The 22,814-nt window shown below is 66.9% G+C and overlaps 1 protein-coding gene across 5 annotated transcripts in view; it reads right to left on the bottom strand.

Moving 5' to 3' along the window:
* Positions 1-22,814, bottom strand: part of LSP1 (lymphocyte specific protein 1) — a 38,763-nt gene that overhangs the window by 3,990 nt on the left and 11,959 nt on the right. For 2 of the 5 annotated variants that reach the window (XM_046016145.1, XM_046016144.1), the window contains exons 2-10: positions 8,093-8,230; positions 5,032-5,184; positions 3,129-3,324; positions 2,719-2,811; positions 2,415-2,458; positions 2,190-2,271; positions 1,234-1,368; positions 836-913; positions 581-686 (exon numbers count right to left, since the gene is read on the bottom strand). In XM_046016145.1, the coding sequence (XP_045872101.1) occupies positions 594-686; positions 836-913; positions 1,234-1,368; positions 2,190-2,271; positions 2,415-2,458; positions 2,719-2,811; positions 3,129-3,324; positions 5,032-5,184; positions 8,093-8,230 (1,012 nt within the window). In that variant the 3' untranslated portion in view covers positions 581-593. Of the gene's footprint in view, positions 1-580; positions 687-835; positions 914-1,233; positions 1,369-2,189; positions 2,272-2,414; positions 2,459-2,718; positions 2,812-3,128; positions 3,325-5,031; positions 5,185-8,092; positions 8,231-20,909; positions 21,764-22,814 lie in introns of those variants that run through there. The other 3 variants (XM_046016146.1, XM_046016147.1, XM_046016148.1) reach the window with 2 other exon arrangements.

The following is a 22,814-nucleotide window of genomic DNA, read 5'->3' as shown; positions in this document are numbered from 1 at the left end:
CCCTGGTGGGTCGGCGGCGATGGGAGAGGGCCAAGGAGGTGACTGGGAGCAGGACACAGGAAGGAAACAGCAGCCGGTAGGCAGCCCGCTGCATCACCCGAGGTGTAATGAGAGCTGTCCGTGGACCCCGAGACCCGGGCCACTAATAAAGTGTGTCTCACTGTGGCAGTGGGCCGTTTCTTCACCGGGGATGGGCAGGGGGGTGGAGACTGGAGTGGACCCCCACCAGGGGAGTGAGAACCAGGTTCTGGCCCCTTGAAGACCCAGACCCAAGCTCCCGGGACATTCCTCTGCCCTGCAGGGGCCAGGATGAGCTCACCGGGCTCCGGAAGGAGGTCCGGGCTCCCCCGCGGCGCGGAGCTGGAAAGAGCTGAAGCCAGCCGTGGAGAGCAGCGCCTGTTTCAGTGTAAGCTGTGGCCCACTCGGGGAGTCTGAACGGCGGGGAGACGGAGACGGAGCCGCGCCCGGGGTCCATGGAGCTCTGAGGCTGCTCTGGCAGCTTGTAACAAGCGGGCCCTGTCCACGCCACCACGGTCCCACCATACGACGCTTCATGCTCGGGCCACCGCCCTGGACTTACCAGGAAGGGCCGCCTAGGGCCCCGAGCCCTCATCCACGAGCACCTTCTCATACTTCCCATGTCCGGTGGCCACGAACTTGTACCTCTTTCCAGATGGGGTGCTCTGCTGGGGAAGGAGGCCAGGAGCAAAGGTGAGAGTCGCAGAAGGGCCATGATGTCACCTCTGGGGAGCCCTCCAGGTGCACTGAGGACGGCCCCTCTTTGCTCTCGACTGCCGGACCAGCTGTCCCTCTGTCAACCACGTTCACGCCTTACCTTCATTGTTGATGGTGGCTTGGAGCCTCCTTTCTGCTCCCAGAGGCTTTTCTTGCTCATGTCTCCAGCTACAATGTCCTGGGGGCGCAGGAAGGACATGTCACAGGTGCAGACCCTACACTACAGAGAACTCTCTCTCCTGCCTCGCCTTACCAGACCGGGGCCTAGGCCTGCTCACCTGCCTCCGTATGTGAGAGCCCGGGGGAGAGGTAGGAGGGAAGACGGCACCATCCACGTGCCCTGGGCCAGCCCGTTGTCCCGCGTGACCTTCCAGTCTGGGGCAGCCCGGTGATGGCCAACCCCCAAATGTCCCAGTGCTTTGTCTCCCCACACTTCAGCCTGGATGGTCTCATACTTGCCTTGCCGAGGGGTAAGCCTCGCCCCGGGATGAGTCCTACCTTGCAGGAGGGGGCCTTGGCCGTGGACTGAGCCTGTACCTCTCCCGTCTCCCACCGGCTCTTGGTGCTCGCCACGGCCATGCTGGGCAACTCGATGGAGGGCTGGCGCGTTAGCTTGGAGGCCCGGCCGGCAGTCTGCAGAGGAGAAGGAGCCCGCTTTAGTGAGCAGCCACAGGAGACACATCAGTGAGGCCGGTGTGAGACCCTCCGACATACTGGCGATTTCCTCTATGTCTTCACATCTCCAGGAGCACCTTCCCGGCGAAGGGCTAGAGCGGAGTGCAGGGACAAAAAATGCACGGTCCTCCTTTCAGTGTTCTTGGGAAACAGCCTCTTAATCCGAGAAGCACAGGGGACACGGTGGGGGTAGGGACAGATAGGGGGCTGCCACGCCGCTCGTGACGCCGGGCTGGAGGAGCAGCCAGGGTCGGGCGGACGGGTGTGGGCTGGAGAGAAGAGTGTTGCCACGGCGGGGGGTGTGGGTCGCAGGGAGGTGCGGCCTGGAGTACGCGGTGGCTGGAGGGAGGGGGCATGGTGGGACATGAGAATATGGGTTAGGGGCGCCCGGGTGGCTCAGTCAGTTAAGCATCTGCCTTCAGCCCAGGTCAGGGTCTCCAAGTCCTGGGATGAGCCGCATGTCGGGCTCCTGCCCGGTGGGGGGTCTGCCTTTGCTTCTCTCTCCCCCAAGTAGATCAACAAAATCTTTTTTTTAAAAAAGAATATAGGTTAGATGAGAGGGTGTGGGCTGGAATGAGTGGTGGCTGGATGGGGGGTCGTTTGCGTGGGAGGGCACGGGTTGGACGGAAGTGCACCGGCTCCCAGACGGGCGCCGACCGGTCGGAGCGCTGTTGGTTGAATGGAGGTGCATTGGCTGGACGGAGGGGTCTCGGCTGGATGGCACAGTGGCTGTGTGGACGGAGGAGGGAGCCAGCAGAATAGGCGCGGCCCAAGCATACCTCGATGGCCTGAGTGTATTGCTCCAGCCGCTCGTCGATCTTGGAGATGGGCAGGGCCGGCCGGGACTTCTTCACACTGTCACTGGAGGGTGGGGGGAGGGTCACGCCCCGTCCTCCCCCACTTGGCTTGTGCAGCCCACCCCTCAGGCCCCTGGATCTCTGGCCCCAGACCCCTCTCTTCAACTGTCTCTTGGGGAGCCCCGAGTCCTAGTCTGGAAAACACACCTCTTCTCGATGGAGCGGTACAGGGACTCGGCTCTGTCAATGAGCTGCGGAGAGCAAGCAGAGACGTGAGCCTTCAGCCAGAGCCCCCCCCCCCCCAATTGCCCCCGTGGCTCCTGTCCACCAGTCTGGCCTTCCACGGATTCATTTCTCAGGGTTGGGCTGAGTGCTGGGCTTGGGGGAACAGTACCGAAAGGGCAGGACATGCTCCCTATTCCTGGACGTGACGTGTGGCTGCCGCTCTGGGGCTGCCGTTTGGTCCTGATTCCGGGAAAGAGAAGGCAGAAGGCTCTGGGCCTTGACCTACTTTGGTGCTGGGGCTCAGGGGAGGTGAGCCCTGTTCGGTAGCGCCCTCCAAGACCAGGGGGCTGGGTGTCCTGGGCTGCTGGCTTTTCTGATGCTAGAAAGAGAGCACGTGAGGTTATAGGATGAGCGCACCCCCTTTGCACCCCTCCTGCCCCATCCGGGACTTGTTGGAGCAAACATTTTCCCCTCCCTGGGCCTCAGGCCCGTTCCAGCCCTGACATGCTCTGGTTCTCGAATTCTCCGCAGTTCTCCCTTGGTCCCAGGGTCAGCAAGAACCTCCACCCTCCTAGAATGTGGGTGCTAGAGTCTGGGGGTGGGGGCGGGGCCCCTTGGAGCCAGACCAGCAAGGCTCGCGGGACGCGCAGTCAGCAGGGACCCTGCCAGGGGCTCGGAGCCCAGTGGAACCATCACCTGCTCGTCTGTCTCTCCAGCGTCTCCTGGCCCCAGGCCGCCCTGGATGGTCCCCTCGGGGCTCCTGGACTGAGTCTCCTCTGCACCCGGCCCCGCCTGGAGCTCGGAGCTGGGGCTCAGACATAGCTCCTCCGGGCGAACGTCAGTCGGGCTCTGCTCATCTTCGTCCTGCCTCCCACAGACATGCTGCTGGGGCCTGGGGAGGAAGAGGAGGGCAATCCCCCGGAAGGTCATTCAACTGCTTGCCTTGAGGCCCTTCCTGTTTCTGAACCTCAGTTTCTCATCTGAAAGACGAGGGCAGTCGGACGGGTGCTGAGGAATCCCGACCCCCAGCCTCACTGGGGAAAGGGGTCTAAGGACCTCAGAGCCAGCCCCCACCCCTGCTTTCTCTGACTGGAGCCACCCACACTCCGAGGCAAGACCCGGTCTCCAGGCTTTCCGGGTGTGACCCAGCCCAGGTCCTGCTTGTCTGTGTCCATCCGGCCGGCCTCAGCCCCCACTTGCTCCTGCCCTGCTCCGACAAGGGGTCAAGGAGACCAAGGAGGGGGCAGGGTCTGTGGGTGGTTTGGGGGCTGCTCGGCTGGAGGACAAGGCGAGTGTGGAGGCCACAGCAAGGATCGTGCCCCTGAGGCGAGGGGCGGCCTGCATTGGCCATGCCTGCTGGCAGTCAGCGAGACTCTGCCTTTGAGCAGGACTGAACCTGGGTAAGATGGGAAATTCTTGAGTTTTCCATGATTTCACGCCCCTGGGGGCCGGTGCCACCCAGACCCACCGCCCAAGGCGGGTCGGTCCCAGCCAGCAGCAGGCGCACAGAGGGCCCATTCAGCAGTTGCGGGTGCGGGGACTAGGCAGGTGTGGGGCGGGAGGAGGCCTGCTTGGGAGCACGAGGGTTCGACCGAAGAGCCAAAGTGCCCCCTGCTGTTGGGAACAGCCTGGCCTGTGGCGGTCGGGAGAGAGGAGGGAGCCGGCGTCGCTGAGCCACCAGACCCCCGTGCATAGGCTTTGCTGACCCCAGACCCACCTTAGACATCCAGAGTGTGCACTGCCTCCCAAAGGCAGAGGGGGGAAACTGAGGCCCAGAGGGGGCGCTGGTAGGCAGGGGGTCAGCCAGGACCAGGGCCCCGGCAAGGCAGCTGGCTCCTGGGGTGCAGAAGCTTATAGGGTGAAGAAAGCGTGGTGGGACGACTGGAGGGGACTTAGCTAGAGCTCAAGCCGCCCGGGGGGCCGTGAAGGGCCTGGAGGTGACCCGGAGAGGGGAGCGACATGGGACTGGTGACCCTCAAGGTACTGGGGGGACCCTGCTCCCCAAACCTGAAGTCCCTGAGCAGAGCTTGCACTCTGTCCACAGCACGGTGTGGGGCGCACTCAGACCCCTGAACTGAGGCTCCGGGAGCAGCCCCCCCCGTCTCATCCCCAGGCCCGGGGGCGCCTCAGCCCCCAGCCCTGCCTGCCCCGTTCAGACCAGCAAACACGTCTGCACATCTGGAAAGCTTGTCCCTCCAGGCCGGCTCACAGGCCCGCACATCTGGAAATACCTGCTCCCCTCCGTGGGAATGGAGATCAGCCAGCCCCGAGGGAGGAAGGGGCGGGCGGGCCGCAGGGGCGCGGGGCCTCCATTACGTCAGCGTCAGCCGGCTGCAGATGTGTGCTGATGTGGCAACACCCCGGCCGGGCTGCAGCTGGTCTGGACGGGGCCCAGGGGAGCCCAGGAATGAGATTTCCTCCCCAGCCCTCCCCGCAGCCCCTCGGCCCGCCGCCCCGCCGTCTAGCTCTCTTCCTCCCTCCCCCTGCTGCGGCTCCAGGCCGCTTTGCGGGGCCGGTGGCCGGTTCTCAGGCACAGGTCGGGGGCTCGGAGAGAGCCCCTGTCTGGCAGCCCAGCCTCCAGACGTTGACCCCCACTTGCCTGTCGTCCTCCTCCTGCCGGCCCTCTGGACTCTCGCCCCAAGGGGCCTCCCCAGCCCCCCAGGGCTGCTGCTGCTGCTCAGGCTTCTGGGACCAGTCGCTGAAACCCTCGTCCTCATCCGGTTCCGGAGCCTCTGCGGGCTTCAGGCCGAGGCTGAAAGAGCGGCACAGGGTGTTCCCCCCTGCCTCAGAACCAGGCCTCCAGGGGCCACAGAAGAGCAGCACAGGGTGTCCCTCCCCCCGAGCCAGGCCGCCAGGGGCCACAGACATACTACCCACATTTCTCCTCCCTTCCTCAGACCCTGGCTCCAGGGGTGGGAAGCCCTGTCTGCCGGGGCAGCACCCCACGGCTGGGCTGAGCCTCCCCGTGGTCACAGAGTCCCTGAGGGCAGGACTGTGTCTTCCCCAGAGTCTGGGGCTGCCTGAGACCAAGGTTGTGTCTCACCCTATTAAGCTGGGGCCCCCCAAGAACAGGCTCTGTCTCTTTCATGAGTCTAAGGTTCCCAAAGAGCTGGGCTGTGCCTCCCCCACCAGTCCAGAGTGCCCTGAAAGCTGGGCTATGTTTCTCCCATCAGTCTAGAGTCTGTTAAGCCTGGGCTGTGTCTCTCCCATCTGTCTAGGGCCTCTGAGGATTGGGTTATGCCTCCTCCATCAGTCTAGGTCCCCTGAGAGCTGGGCTATGCTTCTTCCATTAGTTCAGGGCTCCCCAAGAGCTGGTCTGTGCCTCCCCCATCAGTCTAGAGTCCTGTCAGAGCAGCTCTGTTGCTGTCCCATCAGTCTAGGGCCTTCTGAGAACTGAGCTATGCCTCTGCCATCAGTCTAGAGTCTCTTGAATGTTGGACTGTGCCTCCCCCATCCGTCCAGGGCTCCCCGAGAGATGGGCTATGCTTCCTCCATCAGTCTAGGGTTCTCTGAGAGCTGGGCTGTGCCTCTCCCATCTGTCTAGGGCCTCTGAGGACTGGGCTATGCCTCCTCCATCAGTCTAGGTTTTCTTGAGACCTGGGCTATGCCTCCTCCATTAGTCTAGGGTCCTCTGAGAGATGGGCTATGCTTCCTCCATCAGTCTAGGGTTCTCTGAGAGCTGGGCTATGCCTCCCCCATTAGTCTAGGGCCTTCTGAGAACTGAGCTATGCCTCCCCCATCAGTCTAGGGTCCCCTGAGAGGTGGGCTATGTTTCTCTCCTTAGTCTAGGGCCTGTTAAGACCTGAGCTATGCCTCTCCCATTAGTCTAGGGTCCCCTGAGAGCTAGGCGATGCTTCCTCCATTAGTTCCGTGCTCCCCCAGAGCTGGGGCATATCCCCCCATCCGTCTGGGGCCTCTGAAGACTGAGCTGTGCCTCCTTCATCAGTCAAGCATGACTGAGAGCTGGGCTGTGCCTTCCCCATCAGTCTAGTGTCCTCTGAGAGCTGGGGTGTGCCTCTACCATTAGTTTAGGGCCTTCTGAGAACTGAGCTATGCCTCCCCCATTGGTTTAGGGTCTCTTGAGAGTTGGGATGTGACTCCTCCATCAGTCTAGGGTCCCCTGAGAGCTGGGTTGTGCCTCCTCCACTGTCCAGGGCTCCCCAAGAGCTGGGCTATGCCTCTACCATCAGTCTAGAGTTCCCTGAGAGCTGGGCTATGCCTCCTACATCAGTCTAGGGCCTTCTGAGAACCGGGCTATACCTCTCCCATCAGTCTAGGGCCTCTCAAGAGCTGGACTATGCCTCTACCATCAGTCTAGAGTTCCCTGAGAGCCAGGCTATGCCTCCTACATCAGTTTAGGGCCTTCTGAGAACTGGGATATGCCTCCCCCATCAGTCTAGAGTCCCTTGAGAGCTGGATTGTGACTCCCCCATCAGTCTAGGGTCTCTTGAGAGCTGGGCATGCCTCCCCCATCAGTCTGGGGTCTCTTGATAGTTGGGCTGTGCCTCCCCCATCAGTCCAGGGTCCCCCAGGAGCTGAGCTATGCCTCTGTCATCAGTCTAAGGCACCCTAAGAGCTGGGCTATGCTTCCCCCATCAGTCTTGGGTCTTCTGAGAACGGACTATGCCTCCCCCATTAGTCTAGGGTTCTCTAAGAGCTGGACCATGTCTCTACCATCAGTCTAGGGTCCCCTGAGAGCTGGGCTATGCTTCCTCCACCAGTTCAGGGTTCCCCAAGAGCTGGGCTGTGCTCCCCCAAAAATCTAGGGCCTTCTGAGAACTGGGCTATGACTCCCCCCCAGTCTAGGGTCCCCTGAGAGCTGGACTATGTCTCCCCCCTCAGTCTAGGGTCTCTCAAGAGATGAGTTATGGCTCCCTCATCAGTCTACGGTGCCCCAGTTGCTGAGCCGTGCCCCCTCTGTCACTCTAGGGTCCCCATGTGTGGGGTTGTCTCCCTCTGCCCCCTCAGCTGTGCCCCCAGGGCTCTGGTGACATGTTCCTTCTCCAGGAAGCCCGTGCACCCCGTCCCCCCAAGGCAGGCCTGGGATCTGGTGCTAGCGGGCTCCCCCTCCACCCCTAGCCCCTGCCATCTAGACCGAGGCCCCGGCCGGAGGGGCCATGACCGCCGCGGCACCCCACCCAGCCCGGAGCTGCTGACTCGGAGAAAATGGAACAAAACAGCGGCGGGAGGAAGGGGGGCATTATTGTAAAAACAGCCCAGCCCAGCCGCGGAGGCCTCCTGGGCCCAGGGAGGAAACGAGCCGGCCTGCGGCCCGCCAAGTTGGACGTGGCCTCCATGAGTCACCGGCAGCGGGGAGCTTGGGCGGGGGGCTCCAGGGCCAGGGCCGCGCAGCTGGGGTCAGTGTCGGTCCAAGCAGGGGCCAGGACGGTGCGGGGCGGCCAGAGCCTGAGTCAGCGCTCTGGGAGGCTGGCTGGGAGGGGTGGCCACACGTGAGTCCGTCCGTCCGGCCAGCCAGCAGGCTCTGCTGGCGCCGGGGGCTGCGGGGACCCCCACCCTGAGAACTCTCCCCACTCCTGCCCCTGCTGCCGGGCTGAGCTCCTGCGTGGTCTCTCCTGCTCTGGGACCCCTCGCCCAGGGCCCGACTGCCAGCACGCCCCTCTGCCCGGGGGTATGGGGGCCGGGTCAGGCAAGCAGCTTACAGGGTCTCCTGCTCGGGCAGCTGGGGGGCCCGGCTGCCCCCGTCCTCGTCCTGGGCCCGCAGCTTGCTGTCCCTTTCCCGACGGCGCCGCTCTCGGGCGGCCTCCTCCTCATCTTCCACGCTCCACTGAGTGGTGAGCCTGGGGGACACCGAGAGACCGTCATAACACAGCCTGTGCCCCGCCGCTGCAGTCCCAGCAGGCTCCTGTCCCGGCCTCAGTTTCCTTGTGCACAGAGCGGAGGTCACGGGAGCTGGTCACCGAGGTGCCCTCGGCGCCCGGGGGGAGCTCCCAGGGCTCTCCAGGCCTGGGGATGGAGGGGCTCCAGGGTCGGTCCCCTCTACCAGCTGGGCTCCCTTGGCCCACCCAGTGCCGGGCCACAGAGGGCGTGGGGAGAGGTGGCGGAAGGTGTCAGGGGCCTGCCTGATCTGGGGGTCCAGCCGCAGCCCATCAGGTACGGCCAGGCTGGGCTGGGGTCTGGCCCCGGGGCAGACCCGGCGAGGCAGCTGCCTCCCAAGCCGACGCCGCCCCAGCTGGGGTGCTCCCTCCTGCTCCCCAGGGACCCGGTGTGTTGGAAGAAGGTGGCCCCCCAAGAGGGCCCAAGACCTGCAGAAGAGGCTGCGTCCAGCCCAGGTCGGACCCTCTCTGAGCTGTTTCACAGATCAGGAACTGAGGCGCCCCACAGAGCCCCTCACTCAGTGCACACTGACCCCACGGCTTCTTGGGGTCCCGCCCTTGGGGCCTCACAAGGTGGGCCTGGGACTGGGGGCCCATGGCCTGTTTCCCCTGACCCTGGCCCAGTGGGTCTCAGACTATTGGTGTCCGGCGGGGGGAGGGCAGACACCCCAGGCCTTGGCCACCGACATGGCCCTGCCTCCCCCAGCTCCCCTGGACTCCGGGAGGGGAGTCCTGGTCTCTGCTTCTGCAGGGGTCCCACTGCCCCAGGCTGGGGTCTCTGTCCCTTCCTGCTGGTGTCCGCTGCCTGACCCCGCAGCCCTCTCCTTCTGGGCCTCCACCCTTGGCCGGGACAGCCGGCTCCATGGTCTCGGCAGCCCTGCTGGCTGTGATCTAATCTCCCTTCAGTCCTCCCAGAGTCTCCCAGACAAAAACCAGGCCCCTGGCAGCCCCCGCTCTGGGCCCCCTCCCCCCGTGGCAGCCCCCGGGGACCTCAGCCACGCTCAGACCTCGGCACCCACCTCTGCCTACCCTCACTCCTCCGCGGTGTCATCGACCCCCGCCCCCAGGACCCCGGGAGCCCTTCCTGCCCCGTACCGTACCGGCTCCCATCCAGCTCAGAAGCCGCAGGGCCATGTTTTCTGGGGAGGTAGGACCTGGGGAGCTCTCAGGCTGTTGGGCACCTGGGCTCCGGGGTCCTTCCCCGCCATGCACACCCACAGGCCCTCCTCATGGAGGGTGGGAGCCCGTGGGTGCCGCGGGAGTCGGTGCTGGAACCCAGCTGTGGGGCAGAGCGTGGGCCCCCCAACCTTCTTGTGGGGCAGCCCCTGGGGACACCCCAGGAGGAATTCCCGGCCGCTCCTGTCGGGACTGGCCATCTCGTCCCCCTCGCTCCCATGTCCCGGCTGCGCACGCCCGTGGGCATGTTTGGGTTGGGACGTCGTCGTGTCTGGACCAGTGGATGGTGCACGGGTGCGCAAGCGTGGGCTCAGGTGGGGCGTGGGTGGCCCGAGGCCGGAGCTGAGCCTCAGGTGCCCCTCAGGCCTGCTGTCTGGAACCCCCGTGGGGCCTCGCCCCAACATGGCCATCGCTCCTGCTCCCCAGACCCTCCCTCCAAGATCTGAGTGCAAAACCCACAATGTGTCCCGTCACTCCCAGCACAGACGGGGGCTGAGCCCCCCGGGGTCCGCCCATACGGTGATGGGTCCCGGCCACGAGAGCCCCGTGCGGGCCCACACTCGGCAGAGCCCCGTGCACGGACACGCAGTGCCGGGCTGGGCCTCCCTTGCACACACAGACACACGCGTGCACACACACGCACGCACGCACACAGTCCCTCCATGGGCTCTGGCTCCACTCAGGCCAACGTCGGCACCCACGCCTGCCCCGAACGCGGCCCCGAACACCCCCCGGCACGCAGGCGGGCGTCCCTCTGCGCACGCAGCCGCGGAAGCGGGAACAAGGTGGGGGGCGAATGGGCAGGCCCCGTCCCCCCCGCCCAGCACCCCTGCCATCGCCTCGACAGCGGCCCAGGAGGGAGACCGAGAGCAGCACCCCGGGGAGGCAGCCCCTCTGAGCGTCACCCTTCATGACCTGCCGTTGGCATGTGGTCCCCACGCTCCCACAGGCAGGAGCTCGGGGGGAGCAGAGCAGGGGTGCGGGGCAGGGGCCTTCTGCTGTCCCCCAAAGCCCCGCGCAGGGAGGCCCCGCAGCCTGAGGACAGGGAGCCCTCCCCCCCCTCCCGCCCGCCAGCCCCAGGATGTGAGTCACGCGGCCCCTCCTGGCCCCTCCTGTGAGCTCACCCCTCACTGTTCCACAGCTGGGCTCCGTTCTGGGAACTGAGAGGGGGCAGCTCTCCTGGGGTGGGGTGGGGGCCCCTGGCCTGGGAAAGGCGCCCCCCTTCCCCGGCCAGCAGCCCAGACCCCTTGGCAGGCTCCGCGGAGCTGTCAGGACACCGGCGATGGCCGCCCCCCTCCCCGCCCCGTGGCCCCTGGCTCGGCCCGCGCGCAGCTGTAAGGGATTTGCTGTTCCTTAGCAAATGCAATTAGGCTGTTTCCTGTGTCTGCTCTGGCTCTCAGGCGGCCATCGGTTCGGCCCCGGGGGCCGGGGCGTGCGGTCCTGCATCGGGGTCCACCACGGGGCCGCGCTCCACCCGGGGCCAGCAGCGTGGGCAGACCCCAGCGGGTCCCAGGAAGGCTCTGAGCTCCCCATCCTGGGCCGGGGGGACCCCTGGCCCAGGGGCTGCCCCTGCTGGACGTGTCCACTGTCTCCCAGCCCCGACGCGAGGCGCCGGCCCCCTCTCTCCTCCCTCTGCAGGACCCCCTCGTGGTCCCCCCGGCAGGGCCCAAGGACGGGGGATAGGGTCTGAGCCGGCCTGGCCCCTCCGGCCTCGGCTGTCCTGCCTCCTTCCTCCCCCTGCCCTGGTGGGCTCCGTCCCTGCTTGACTCTGCCCCCTGCAGGCGGCTGTGCGGCACCCACCTGTCTCTGGTGCCCAAAGCTGGGCTCAGAGCCAGGGGAGTGCTGGGGGCAGGGCTTGGAGGCCAGGCAGGGCACCTGCCTTAGGAGAATTTTTCTTTTAGGCTTGCAGGGGACCCTCTTGGCTACAGGGGTCCTGGACACAGTGGGCGAGAGCTGCCCGAGAGGCCTGGGTGTAGGCCAGCCACCCCGCCAGGAGCAGGGAACACAGGTCTCCCCGCAGACCGCCAAGGTCTCTGTCCCCTCCATGCCCTGCTTCCCCACTGTCCCCTGGGGTGGACACTTGCAGAGCGACTGGTCCCCCAAGTGACCATAGAGCCCACGAGGGAAGGCACAGTGTGCAGGAGAAGGAGCCCACGGAGAGGCCTTCTTAGCGTTGGCTTCCGGGGATCCCCAACTACCAGAGAGCAGGTCCCCCAAGGGCAGAGGTCAGTGGCCATGTCAGGGAGTTCAGGGGAAGGCAGTGGTGGCTGGGCTACCACGAGGGAGTCCCCCACGGTTCATGCAAGTCAGAGGCCTGCCCCAGGCTGCGTGGGAGGGCTGTGTGGGTGTGGCACGGCCTGGGTACCGGCTGTCACCCGTCCTTGCAGGGAGGCACAAGGGTGCACCTGTGGGGGTGAGCCCGGAGTAAAGCCCCAAAGGGGCAGGTGGGCAATGGGGGAGGCAGGAGGGGGAAGGGGGAGGCACGCGCTGTCACCCCAGGTCAGGGGTGTGGACAGGGGAGCTGCCAGGAACCTCGCTCCCCCATGCCCCACCCGCCTGCCCTGGCGCGGGTCCAGCCCACGCTCCTGGCCATCCCTCGTCCAGCAGCACCTTTCTGGGTGCGCCTGTGTCCTGCTGCGCATGGGGAGAGATGACCCCTTTCCTCGACGGCACAGGCAGTCAGCAGGCCAGGGAGATGGTGCCCTGGGCAGCCCAACCCCATTGCCCCAGAGAGCCCAGGAGGCGACCTTGAACTTGGTTCTGAAAGATGAGCTGGGGTTCGTGGGCCAGGGAGAGGGGACAGTGAGAGCGGAGCCATGGAGGCCGGTGGCCAGAGCGCTCAGTGCGGTCATGGCCGGAGAGGGGCAGCTGAGGGGAGATGGACAGGAGGGTCTCTGAGTTCCCCGTGGGGCCCAAGTGGGCTGGGAGGGGGGCTACCAGCCAGGAAGGTGGTGTGGGCAAAGGGACAGCAGCCTCCCAGAAGGGAAGGGGGTTCCGGGGGCGGGTGGATTGGGGGGGAAGCCCCAAGTTAAGCCTGGGCCAGCAGAGTGTGGAGGGCAGGGGGCTCCTGGGGAGACAGTCAGGGCGGACCCAGGATGGGGAGAGCCCAGGGGAGGAGTCACCCCTCAGGGAGCTGAGGGGCAGCCATGGGGCGCCAGGGTTCCGGGGTGACCGGAGGGCAGAGAATGGCCGCGGTCGCAGGGAAAGGCCTGGAGTCCAAGCCCCTCGGCCCCTTCCTGTCTCCATCCCTCCTCCTCTAGGCTGGGCGCCTCCCAGGGGTTAGGGCTGCAGAGGTGCGGACAGCCTGGGCCTGCACCCCACCCCAGGGCCTCCATGTCCCTGCAGAGCGCTTGGTTCTACCCTGCAGGGGAGGGGGGAGCTCAGCCCCTCCCGACCCTGCCCTTGGCGGTCACTCCCAGAACGGGCAGCACGAGTTGGGCAGCACCCAGCAGCCTGGGGTGAGGTTAGGTCTCTGGGAGACCCAGGGCAGGGCAGCTGGGGACCCTGGGGGCTCTGGAAGGTTCTAAGCAGGAAGGAGCTCAGCGGAAGGCAGCTGGAGGGGATGCGAGGTGGGGGGACATGTTGCCCTCTCTGGGGCAAGGAGGATGGGGGCCGAGAGGAGGGAAGCATGGGAGGTCACCCCGGGAGGTGGGGCTGTGGCTTCAGTGACCCCTTTCTCAGGGTGAGACGCCGGGCCCAGCCTCGGCTCCCGGGGGCACAGACCTCACTCAGCCGTGTGCAAACCAAGACCCCTCCCCGGGCCGCCCTAGCTCCCACTGCCTCTTGACTGGTGCTATCGGCAGACCTGGTCCCCCAGGAGGAAGCTGGAGCGCCACGGGGCAGGGCCTGGCCCGCACCCCTCCTGGTTCCAGTGGCAGGTCTCATCTGAGAAGCCTCTCCCGAGGAGGGGACATCTGCCGCAGAGCTGGCTTCCCCCCCAACAGAGGGGCTGGCTCCCCAAAAGGCACAGGCTGGCCCTGAGATGTGGGGAGGGAGTGAGGCCTCAAGGCGCTCTGCTGAGGACACAGGACAGAGCCGCTGCCTCCGGGAGCCCACAGCTGGCCGGACAATGCGGACAATGCGCTCTCCGAGCTGTGAGCCCCAGGCCAGGCCATCGTAAGGTGACCACGCCCACACTCTAGCTCCTTCCAGGCCCGGGCAGGGGAACAGAGCCCTGTGTCCCGGGCAGGGGCTCTGGGCTCGTCTCTCGGGTGGGAAGGGCCAGGTGGCCGGTGTGCTGGCATCTTTCCTTCCACCTGAGCCCTGGGACCCCGCCAGGACCACCTTCCGCCCGGGCAGCCCCTTCTCGCAGCCGAGGCCGGCCCGTCCTCCATCAGAGCGTCATCTCTGTGGGACCCTCCCCCAGCCTCCTCAACCAGCAGCCTCTCGTCTTCCCACAGGGGGCAGCCCTTGTGAGGGGAGCCCCCAGCTGCCCCACGCAGCCCCCAAAGCCAAGGAATCCCCCTTCAGCCCCTCTTTCCTGACCGGCCCCAGGAGCGGACTGGGGAGTGTGGCCCCTGCCTCTGACCTCAGGTCACCAGGGACCCCACAGGGGCAGTGGGGTCAGGCCCTGTTCAGTCCAAGACGGCCCATCACGGGCTCAAAATGCCACCTGGTTCTCACCCCATTCAGGGGGGACCGTCACCCCAGTTTGCAGCTGAAGAGTGGGGTCGGGAGGTCTCCCTTGGGAAGGGGAACCCGGAGACCACAGCCACGGCTGCCGCCGTCCCCAGCCTCCCTCCCGGGGCCGACGTCCCTTCAGTGACAGTCCCGTATCTGTCACCTGCTCCATAACCTCCCAGGCAGCCCAAGTCCCTCCTGTTCCAGCCCCTGCTTACAGAGCCCAGGCAGGCCTGTCCCCCCACCCCCGATTCGCCCCTCCCCTCCCCCCGGGCTCCGCCTCTCTCCGTCCCTCAGTGGGGCCCACAGGACCTGCGGCGCTGCCAGGAAAGCCAGCGCTGACCTCTAGGCGAGGTTCAGGGACCCCAGGAGAGCTGCCACTTGGAGCCAGGGGGGCGGGAAGTGCCTGCAGGAAGTTCCCTCAGAGGAGGGCACCTGAGCCTGTGGCTGGGCCCAGCCCGGAGTGATGGGGACGTGGACGGTGCCACCTGTCAGAAAGGACGGGGCAGCAAGTCAGCGTGTCGCCCCTCCTCTCTGTCCCCACGCCCCTCCCGGGTGACCCACAGTCCCAGCACATCCCACGCAGGCACCCCTTGGGGACAGAGTCGTGCGGAGAGCATCTGTCCCCATGGGCTCCGTTCCTCCCACATCCCATTCCAGACGCGCCCAGTCCCAACCTGCCCCCTGCCTGGCGCTGAGCGGCTCTGCGGGTGGCACGCCCGCCCGCCCGCCCACCTGCCCGCCATCCACGCAGATGGGAGCTGCCCGAGCCGTAGGGCCAGGTGGGTCCCTCCCTTGATACCCCCTGTGCGGCCCGGCCCCCAGTTTCCTGCCACCACTGTCTCCCCAGACCTGCGGCGTCCTGGCTTCCTGGACCCGTGAAGGCCCTGTGGGGACCAGCCTCCAAATGCTGGTCAGGGCAGCCCCAGCCCAGGCCCATCACACCGCAGTCCCCGAAGGTGTCCAGGCCAGGCGGGCAGACCCTGGTCATCTGCTCTGACGGCCCGACAGGGAGAGTGCCATGCGAGGGGGGGTCCCTGCTCCCTGGTGCCCACCCACTGGGGACAGCTCCAGCCCGAGGGAGAAGGAGGCAGTGCCCCCAAAACCTACCTAGTGGGGCTTGGCCCGGTCAGGGGTCCCCTTTACAGTCTGGCTCCACAGAGCCCTGAACCGTGGTCCCACAAAGAGCTTTGGGCCCCCAAGCCCCTCTCTCCAGGCTTCCCGCCGTGCGCAGAGGCTGGCTCCGGGACCGTCCCCTTCTGCCCCAGAGTGGGGTCCGGAACCGAGCCTGACATCCTGCTGGCTGGCCCATCACCTCCCTGTGGCTGGGGGTCCTGCCTCCTGGGACGTGCTCCCTGGTCAACCTCCTTGCCCTTGCCCCTCTGGGCCTAGGGTCAGAGGTCAAGTCCCTTCCCTCTTCAGGTCCAGCCTGCCTGTTGGACGCTGGTGTGGCTGTTCCTGTCTCTGCCCCGTGCACGGTAATCGCCACTGTCCCTGCTCTGGGTCCCTGACCACAGCGTCGCAGGGGTCTGGGCCAAGTGTCGCGGCTGCCCAGGAGCCCGCCGGGCACCCCGCCCACCGCCATGCCTGTGCCGCACTCAGGACCCCCTCTGGGACCGCGCGGGGGGCTGACCACAGGGTGTCCCCGCTGCTGGCAGCCCCTGCCTCGCCTCCAGGCCCGGCCCAGGCTCTCTTGGCGCTGGCTGGCCCTCCAGGGGAGCCCGTCCCTCCCGGGCCAGGCTGGGGCTGCCCGGCAGCTCTCACTGCGCCCACGAGGCCAGGCTCCTGCACATTCCGTGACACGCGGCTGGTGGCTGGCACCGGCTGCCGCCTCAGCCATCCCTCCCCACTTTCATCTTGCCCGGGGCCGGGCGGGGTGGCACCCGGGTTTTCCCTACAGCCGGGGGTCCCTCTCCCGGCTCTCCTTCTCGGCCCACCCCGGGGTCTCCAGACCCGGCCCCCCAGTGCGCGGAGCCGCTCAACCCCCTGCCCGACACCGCCGTCCGTTTCTGCCCAGGAGCCCGGGGCCCAGCCTGCCCCCTCCCTGCCCTCTGCTTCCCTGTCCCCCTCCTCTGCCCTCCTCCCCTCTGCACGGAGCTTCAGGGGCTTGGGGCAATGCCTCCCCCTGACAGGCGCCTGACAGGCCGCAAGACTGCCTGAGCCTCAGCTTCCCTGTGCACACAGATGGGTACGTGGGCCAGCCCGGGACGGTCTGCTGGCTTGGGCCTCTGTCCCTGATGACTCCGGCAGGAGCGGGGGGTGCTACGTGGTCCCTCCGCAGCCAGCATGCGGCGCGTCACCCCGTTACAGGAGACGGGGTGACGTCTCCCTTAGCAGGGAGGGGCCCGACCTGGGGCTCCCCCCCGGCCCCAAGGAAGGTGTGCCCGGTTCCGGCCCCACGGCTCCCGCAGGCTAGTGCCGGATAGCAGGAGGGTCAGGGCGGGAGAGCCTGGGCCCCATGCGCAGGCCCCAGTCCGGACGCAGCATCCCCTCCTTGGTCCCCTTCCCCGTCCTTCCCTCCCACAGGGGTTTTCTCTCCTTCTCTTCCCCCTCTCTTGGCCTCACTGGCTTCCCCTCCTTTCTTGCGGGTCCCATGCACCCTCCTGCCATCTTCTGGGGGGGCCGGGAGCAGGCAGTAGACGGGGCCGACCCCCTCCCGCACTCAGCACCCACGGCACCTGGCCCTTGGGGCCTCGTTCCCTCCACTGCTGGGGACAGTGTGGGGCAGACAGCGTGAGAGAAGTAGGGTGGGAAGGGACATCGTGGGACGGACAGTGTGGGAGGGCACAATGTGGGAGGGAAAGTGGGAGGGACCCTGTGGGAGGGAACAGTGTGGGAGGGACCCTGTGGGAGGGGCTGCTGAGTGTCCACAGCTCCCGTTACCCCCAGCACACCCTGATGTCCTGCCCTGTGCCTTCTCTTTGTTGCTTTCATTCAACTTCTCCCTCCTCCTGGCCACCATCCTGTCCCATCCCATCCTGTCCTTTCTCTATCCTGTCCTGTCCCTGTCCCATCTTGTCCGTGCCCTCCTCCCATTCCTGGTCCTGTCTGTATCTTGTCCCATTCTATCCCTGTCCTATTCTTGTCCTCTCCCCCTCCTGTCCCCTTCCTGTCCCCACCTTACCCCCATCCTGTCCTGCATTGTCTTATCCCTGTCCAGTCCCCATCCCTGACTTATCCCGTTTCTATCCAATTCCCATCCCTGTCCTGTCCCTGTCTTGTCCCTGTCCTGTCCCCATTCCTGTCCCTGTCCCTGCCCTGTCCCCAGCCCTGTCCTATCCCAATCCCATCCTGCCCTGCCCCCATCCTGTCCCTTCCCTGTGCCCATCCTACCCCTCTCCCCATCCTGTCCTTGTCCCTGTCCTGTTCCCATCCCATCTTTCCCTGTCCTGTTCTCATCTTGTCCCCATGCTGTCCCTGTCCCCAGCCTGTCCTCGTCCTTGTCCTTGTCCTATCCCTATCTCATCCTGCCCTGTCCCTGCCCTGTCCCCATCCCTTCCCTATCCCTGCACCCCTCTTTCTACCGTCATGGGGACCTCCCACCCCTGCCCCTCCTCTTTGTCCTCCTTCACTCTCTCACTTCCTTTCTCTCTTTTCCTCTCTCCCTCCCCTCCATACCTGGTAGAACACGTTTTGGGAGAGCCTCGCAGCCCACTGGGGACAAAACCCCCGGCCCCCACCTCACCGCGAGGCCACCTCAGGACCCTTCCCTTCCCAGGTAGACAGTATCCTTCCTAGCTGCACTCTTGCCTTCCGGGGTGGCCCGCGGTCTGATCCCACACTCCCCCTGCCCCGACGGGCCACCGAGAGCTTCCCCCACGCCCAGCTCCCACCTGTGCCCCCGACACCTGCGCGAGCTGGCCCCAGGCCACCCACCTGTGCTGAGCCGCTCCATGCTCCCTGTGCTGTTCCGGGGAGCCGTGCCCGCTCCAGCCACCCTTCGGGGTCCGGGGGCCACGGGCTGCCCTCTCGAGGCTCCAGCAGGGGCGCAAGGAGGGGAGCGAGCCCTCAGGTGCCCAGTGCCCCCGGGGCTGCCGCCTGCTCGCCGCCCTGTCCTGCTCTGTTGGCGGGACGGGACTGGAGCCTGAACCTCAGGGCTCTGGGCTCCGGCCCTGACGCCCTGCCCAGGGGGTTGGGCCACTCAGTCCTCGCGCCCCCGCGATGCCAGCTCGCCCGGGCTCCTGGGGCAGCTCCGGCCGACAGACCGCCTGGTCCCGGGGCAGCACCACCCACGAGACGCCCGGGTTCTGCCAGGGGCAGGGCCAGCCCCCCTCCCCTCTGGAGCCCTGGGTGGGCCCGAGGCAGCCACGCCCCTTTGGACACTGGTTTGGAGGCCTGGCTTCCCCCGCCCCACCCCCACCGCCTCCGCAGGCTGGCCCGTCCCCGGCCCTGCTGGCCACACTGGGGTCCCCGGAGGCCTCGCAGACCTGGCTGCCTAGGGTGGGAGGCCGGGCACGAGGATTGCCGGGTGCCTATGGTGGACGTGTGCTCAGAGCGGTGGGCAGAGGGGGTTTGCCTCGGGGCTCCTCCAGCTCCCAAAGCCTCCCTGGGGGGGACCAGGAGGCCGAATGCCAAGAGAGACCCCAGCAGGGGGACCCGGTCAGCCCCTCTGGTCTGTGCCAGACAAGGCCCCCCTTCCCAAAGGCAGGCCCACAGAGAGCCTTGGACCAGGCAGGCAGCCGGAGCCCCGGGGCCTGTGGGACCGCAAGCTGCCCCCTGCTCATCCCGAACGCCGGCCTGGCCCAGGCTGAGCTTCAAATGGCCAGGCGCGGCCGGAGAGGACAGAGGGACGGAGCCAGGCCTGGGGGCGCAGCAGGAAGAGTCGGCCCGGCCGGACACCTGAAACCTCCCCCTGGGCAGTGACGGCCAGCGAGGACCTGTGTGGCAGCCACGGGGACGGTGCCAAGCTGAGACGGGGACACAGGTGGGCACGGGGACAAGTGCCCCCGCCCAGGCCCACTTTTAATCTACTGACCCGGGACCCCATGCACCTCCACCCCCACCCCCGCTGACTTCCCGCGCGCCCCGGAGCCTTCACAGGGAGGGGCCTCACCCTGCACCCGGGCGGGCCCCGGCGAAGGAGTAAGGTGATGGGGGGGCGCGGCTGGCAGGACCCCCCCACCCCCCGAGTGACCCCGGGGCAAGTCGCTAGCCTCTGTGAGCCTGGTGTTCTGCCTGTCCGACAGGGACCGGGGCCACCTGCCCGGGCTTCGGGAATTGAAGCCGGTGGGAGACGAGACAGGTGCGAACATCGGGCGGCGCCACGAGCCGCCTGGGCCCTGGAGTCCACGGGCGGGAGCAGAACATCAGGCCCAGGGCTGGCTCCGCGCATGCCAGCGTTTCCGTGTGAGCTGAGTGACCCGCCCGCCAGGGCTGGATGCGGACCCCCTGCTGCCACGCCTCGGGGAGACTCCCGGCTCCCCACCCGGCCCCCAGCAGCAGGACAGTGTGCGGAGCTCAAAGGGGCACGTCCATCTGTCTCTGTCTTGCCGGCCTCTGCAGGTCCCCCAGGGGCTCGGGGCTCTCCCCAGGCTGCCCTGCCTTTGGCCGCGCTGGGGCTGCACGTGCCCCGTTGGTGCCTCCATGGCTCCCACCAGGGCGGCGGGTAACGCTGGGCTTGGGAGCAGAGCCGAAGCCACTGTCGGACAGACATTTGTGGCCCAGATTCTCCTGGGACGAGGGGCGTGAGTGCCGCTACCAGGGGACTCTTCCTGTCGCTCCCCAGCAGACCATATGACTGCCCTCCTGGGTCTCGATTTCCCCATTTGTTCAGTCATGAGCCCCCGGTATTGACCCTGGGCACCTGTTAGTCCTGGGGCCACAGAGTTTTCTGGAGAGGGACAGGAGCTGTGTCCCCGGGAGGACACATCCCGGCTGGGCAGGGAGGAAGAGCCTTGGCTGGGGGTCCCCTAGTCAGCAGCACCAGGGCTGGCCTGGCCGAGCCAGGAGAGAGCAGCGGTGAAGCCCAGGAGCGGGGTTCTCCTTACGAGTGGACAGGGTGGGGATGCGGGGGCCTCCCCCAGACCCCGTAGCTGGTCCCGGCTTCAATGGTGGCCCCTGGGCCGTGCTTGGGTGGGGCCAGGAGAGAGCCGTCACTCGGCATCTGAAGGCCCCGACCACGGGAGCTGGAGGGGTCTGGGGTGGCTCTCTGCGCACCTGCACGCCGTGTCTCTCCTCCCTCCCAGAGTCGAGGTGTGGTGGACCTGAGGAGGCTGAGATGCCTGTGTCCCTCCCTCCAGGAGCCTGCAGTCTGCCCAGCACGCTCCTCGCCATTGGAGGAGAAGCCAAAGCAGGCTGCATGGAGGAGGCAGCATTTCAGCTGGGCCTTAGGTGCCTGGAAGAGTAGAGGAGGAGGAAGGGCACTGCAGGCGGCTCAGAGTAAAGCGCCAAGCAGCCCGTGGTACGGAGCGGTGGCTCCGGGCCCGCCTCTGGCCCCTTGTTTCTGCTCTTTCTACTCCTCTTTGAGGTGGGTGACACCACGCCACCATTTTATAAAGGAGGACACTGAGGCCCAGAGAGGACAGGGTCCTGGCCCAAAGCCTGAGACGTGGGAGCCAGGACTCCAGCCCAGAGAAAATCGGACTCCGAGGCCCAAGCACTCGCCACAGCCCCGCAGCGCCTCCCACGCAGGGCTGGTGGGCTAAGGGGGGTGGGGAGTGTGGCCACGAGGTCCCGGGGTCAGGGGAGGCGTCTGCAAGGACAGCGGTCCCGCGTGGGCCAGGCGGGCACGCAGGTGGGGACGAGCGCGGGCCGTGTGCACACACCCGGCGCATGTGTGCACCCCTCACCCTGGCCCTGTGGCCCGGCCCTGCCCGCCCTGCCCCAGCCTGGGCCGGGGGGCACCTACCTCACCAGCTTGTCCAGGCCCCATTTGCTGGAACTCCTCAGGAGGGCCGAGCCGCTCATGCTGCTGGCGGCCGCCCGCGGGCCGGCGACCTGGCCTGACCCCAGCCCTGGGGACGCGGCAGCTCCTTCTTCAAAGGCCGCCGGCCTCTGTCTGCTGCCCTCCCCCTGCTCCTCCTCCTGCCACTTGGACCCCTCTCGCCCCTCCCCTCTCCTTTCTTCCTCCTGTCCCCTCCTTCGCTCCCTTGTCCCCGTCCCCCGGTCCAAGCCGTCTCTCCGTCCGGCTGGCCGTCTGGGCTCTCTGACGTCCACACCCCCTCCCCGTCTGCGTGTCCTGTCTCCCCGTCTGTGGCCTGCATCTGTCCACCCGGGGCCCTCTCGCCCTGGGGGTCCCCCGGGCTGACTCCCCGTTAGCCGCCCTGGGCTGCGGGGTGCCCGTCTGTCTGTCCCCGTCTGTGCGGCCTCGCGGACTCTGTGGGTCTCTCCTTCAGGACGTTTAGCAGCTGCTTCCCTTTTGTTCCCCCCCAGCCCCCTTCTCCCCCCTCGGCCTCCTCCCCCTCCCCCTCCTTCCGAGACTAGTAAAAATGTCAGAGAGAAAACCCTCCAGCCCAGCAGCTCCAGGGCTCAGCAGGACCTCAGCAGCCTGGGGTGGGCACGGTCTCCCTTCGGCCACCTTGGCGGCCGCTCCGGCCTCACTCTGCCGGCCATTAGCTCATCCCCACCACTGGCAGGGCATCGGGGCGCCCCCCTCGGCCTCTCCATCCCTCTGTGCCTCTCTCCTCGCTCTGGGCCTGGCCCCACCAACACTTTGGCCCTCCTCTTGTCCTCGCCTTTATGAATCTTTTGGGTCAAGCCCCCCTGCCCTGCACCTCTCCCCTGCCCTGAGCCCTTCTGGCCGGGGCCCTCTGCTCCTTCCTCACCAGCCCCCAGCCCTCCCCGCTTCCACACCCAGACCCTGTCTCCTCTCCTCTCCCTCCGTCTCTCTCTGCCCCTATCTCTGCTCCCCTCCCTCCCCCTCTTTCCCTCCCCCTCCTTTCCTCTCCCCTCCCTTCCTCTTCTCCCTCTCTCCCCTCCCTCCCTCCCCCTCCCTCTTGGTTCTCCAGTTTTCCCCTTGTTTATGCCCAGCTCTCTGCTCCACTTATCACCTCGAGGGGGAATCCTCTCTGCTCCCCAAATGGGGAGGTTGCTGCCCCCCGCCCCCGGCACCCGCCACTCTGCACTGGGAGGTCGGAGCAAGGAGACCCCAGAGGCAGGGACCAACACGGCCTGCCCTGGTTGGTAGCGGAGAGCATGCTCCCAGGGGGACCAGTGGGCACAAGGTCAGCGCAGTGCCCTGGCCTGCGGGCCCCCTGCCCCTCGTGCTCTGGCCAAGGCCGGGGAGGCCCAGCCCAGCCCACTGTTCCTCTGGTTGGGCTTAGTCGCCGTGACTCACTTGAGAAGGCTCGCGGGCGAGTGACCGGACGAGGCGGGTACGGGACTTGTGTCTGCGGGGCGCCACGGAGCCCCGCTCAGTGCCCAGCAGTCACGTCCAGCAGCGTGGCCCGGCTCACCCACCCTCACAGCCGCTGCACCCAGGTCCCGCCTGGGGGAACCGAGGCTCAGACTAGCGTCCCAGCGTGCAGAGCTGGGGCCAGCAGAGCCAGAACCGTGAGCCGGTGGGCTGACCGCCCGCCCCCACTGCCCTCCATCCCCGGAGCATGGAGGAACGGTCCCTCTCACTGCCCCGGCTGTTCTGGGCCAGGGCACCAGGACCGAGAGCACCTGGGGGACGTGAGGCCGGATGGGGCTGCGGCTAAGATCAGATGGGCAAGCAGTGCACTTGCGGGCAAGTCACGGCAGCCACGTGGCCCGTAGCTCTGGTCCGTGGTGACTCAGGTGGTGGCTGGCTGGTGCAGACTTTGTGGGCGTC

Source organism: Meles meles, chromosome 8, assembly GCF_922984935.1.
Source record: "Meles meles chromosome 8, mMelMel3.1 paternal haplotype, whole genome shotgun sequence".
NCBI lineage: Eukaryota > Metazoa > Chordata > Mammalia > Carnivora > Mustelidae > Meles > Meles meles.
This window is presented reverse-complemented; position numbering and strand designations above follow the sequence as displayed.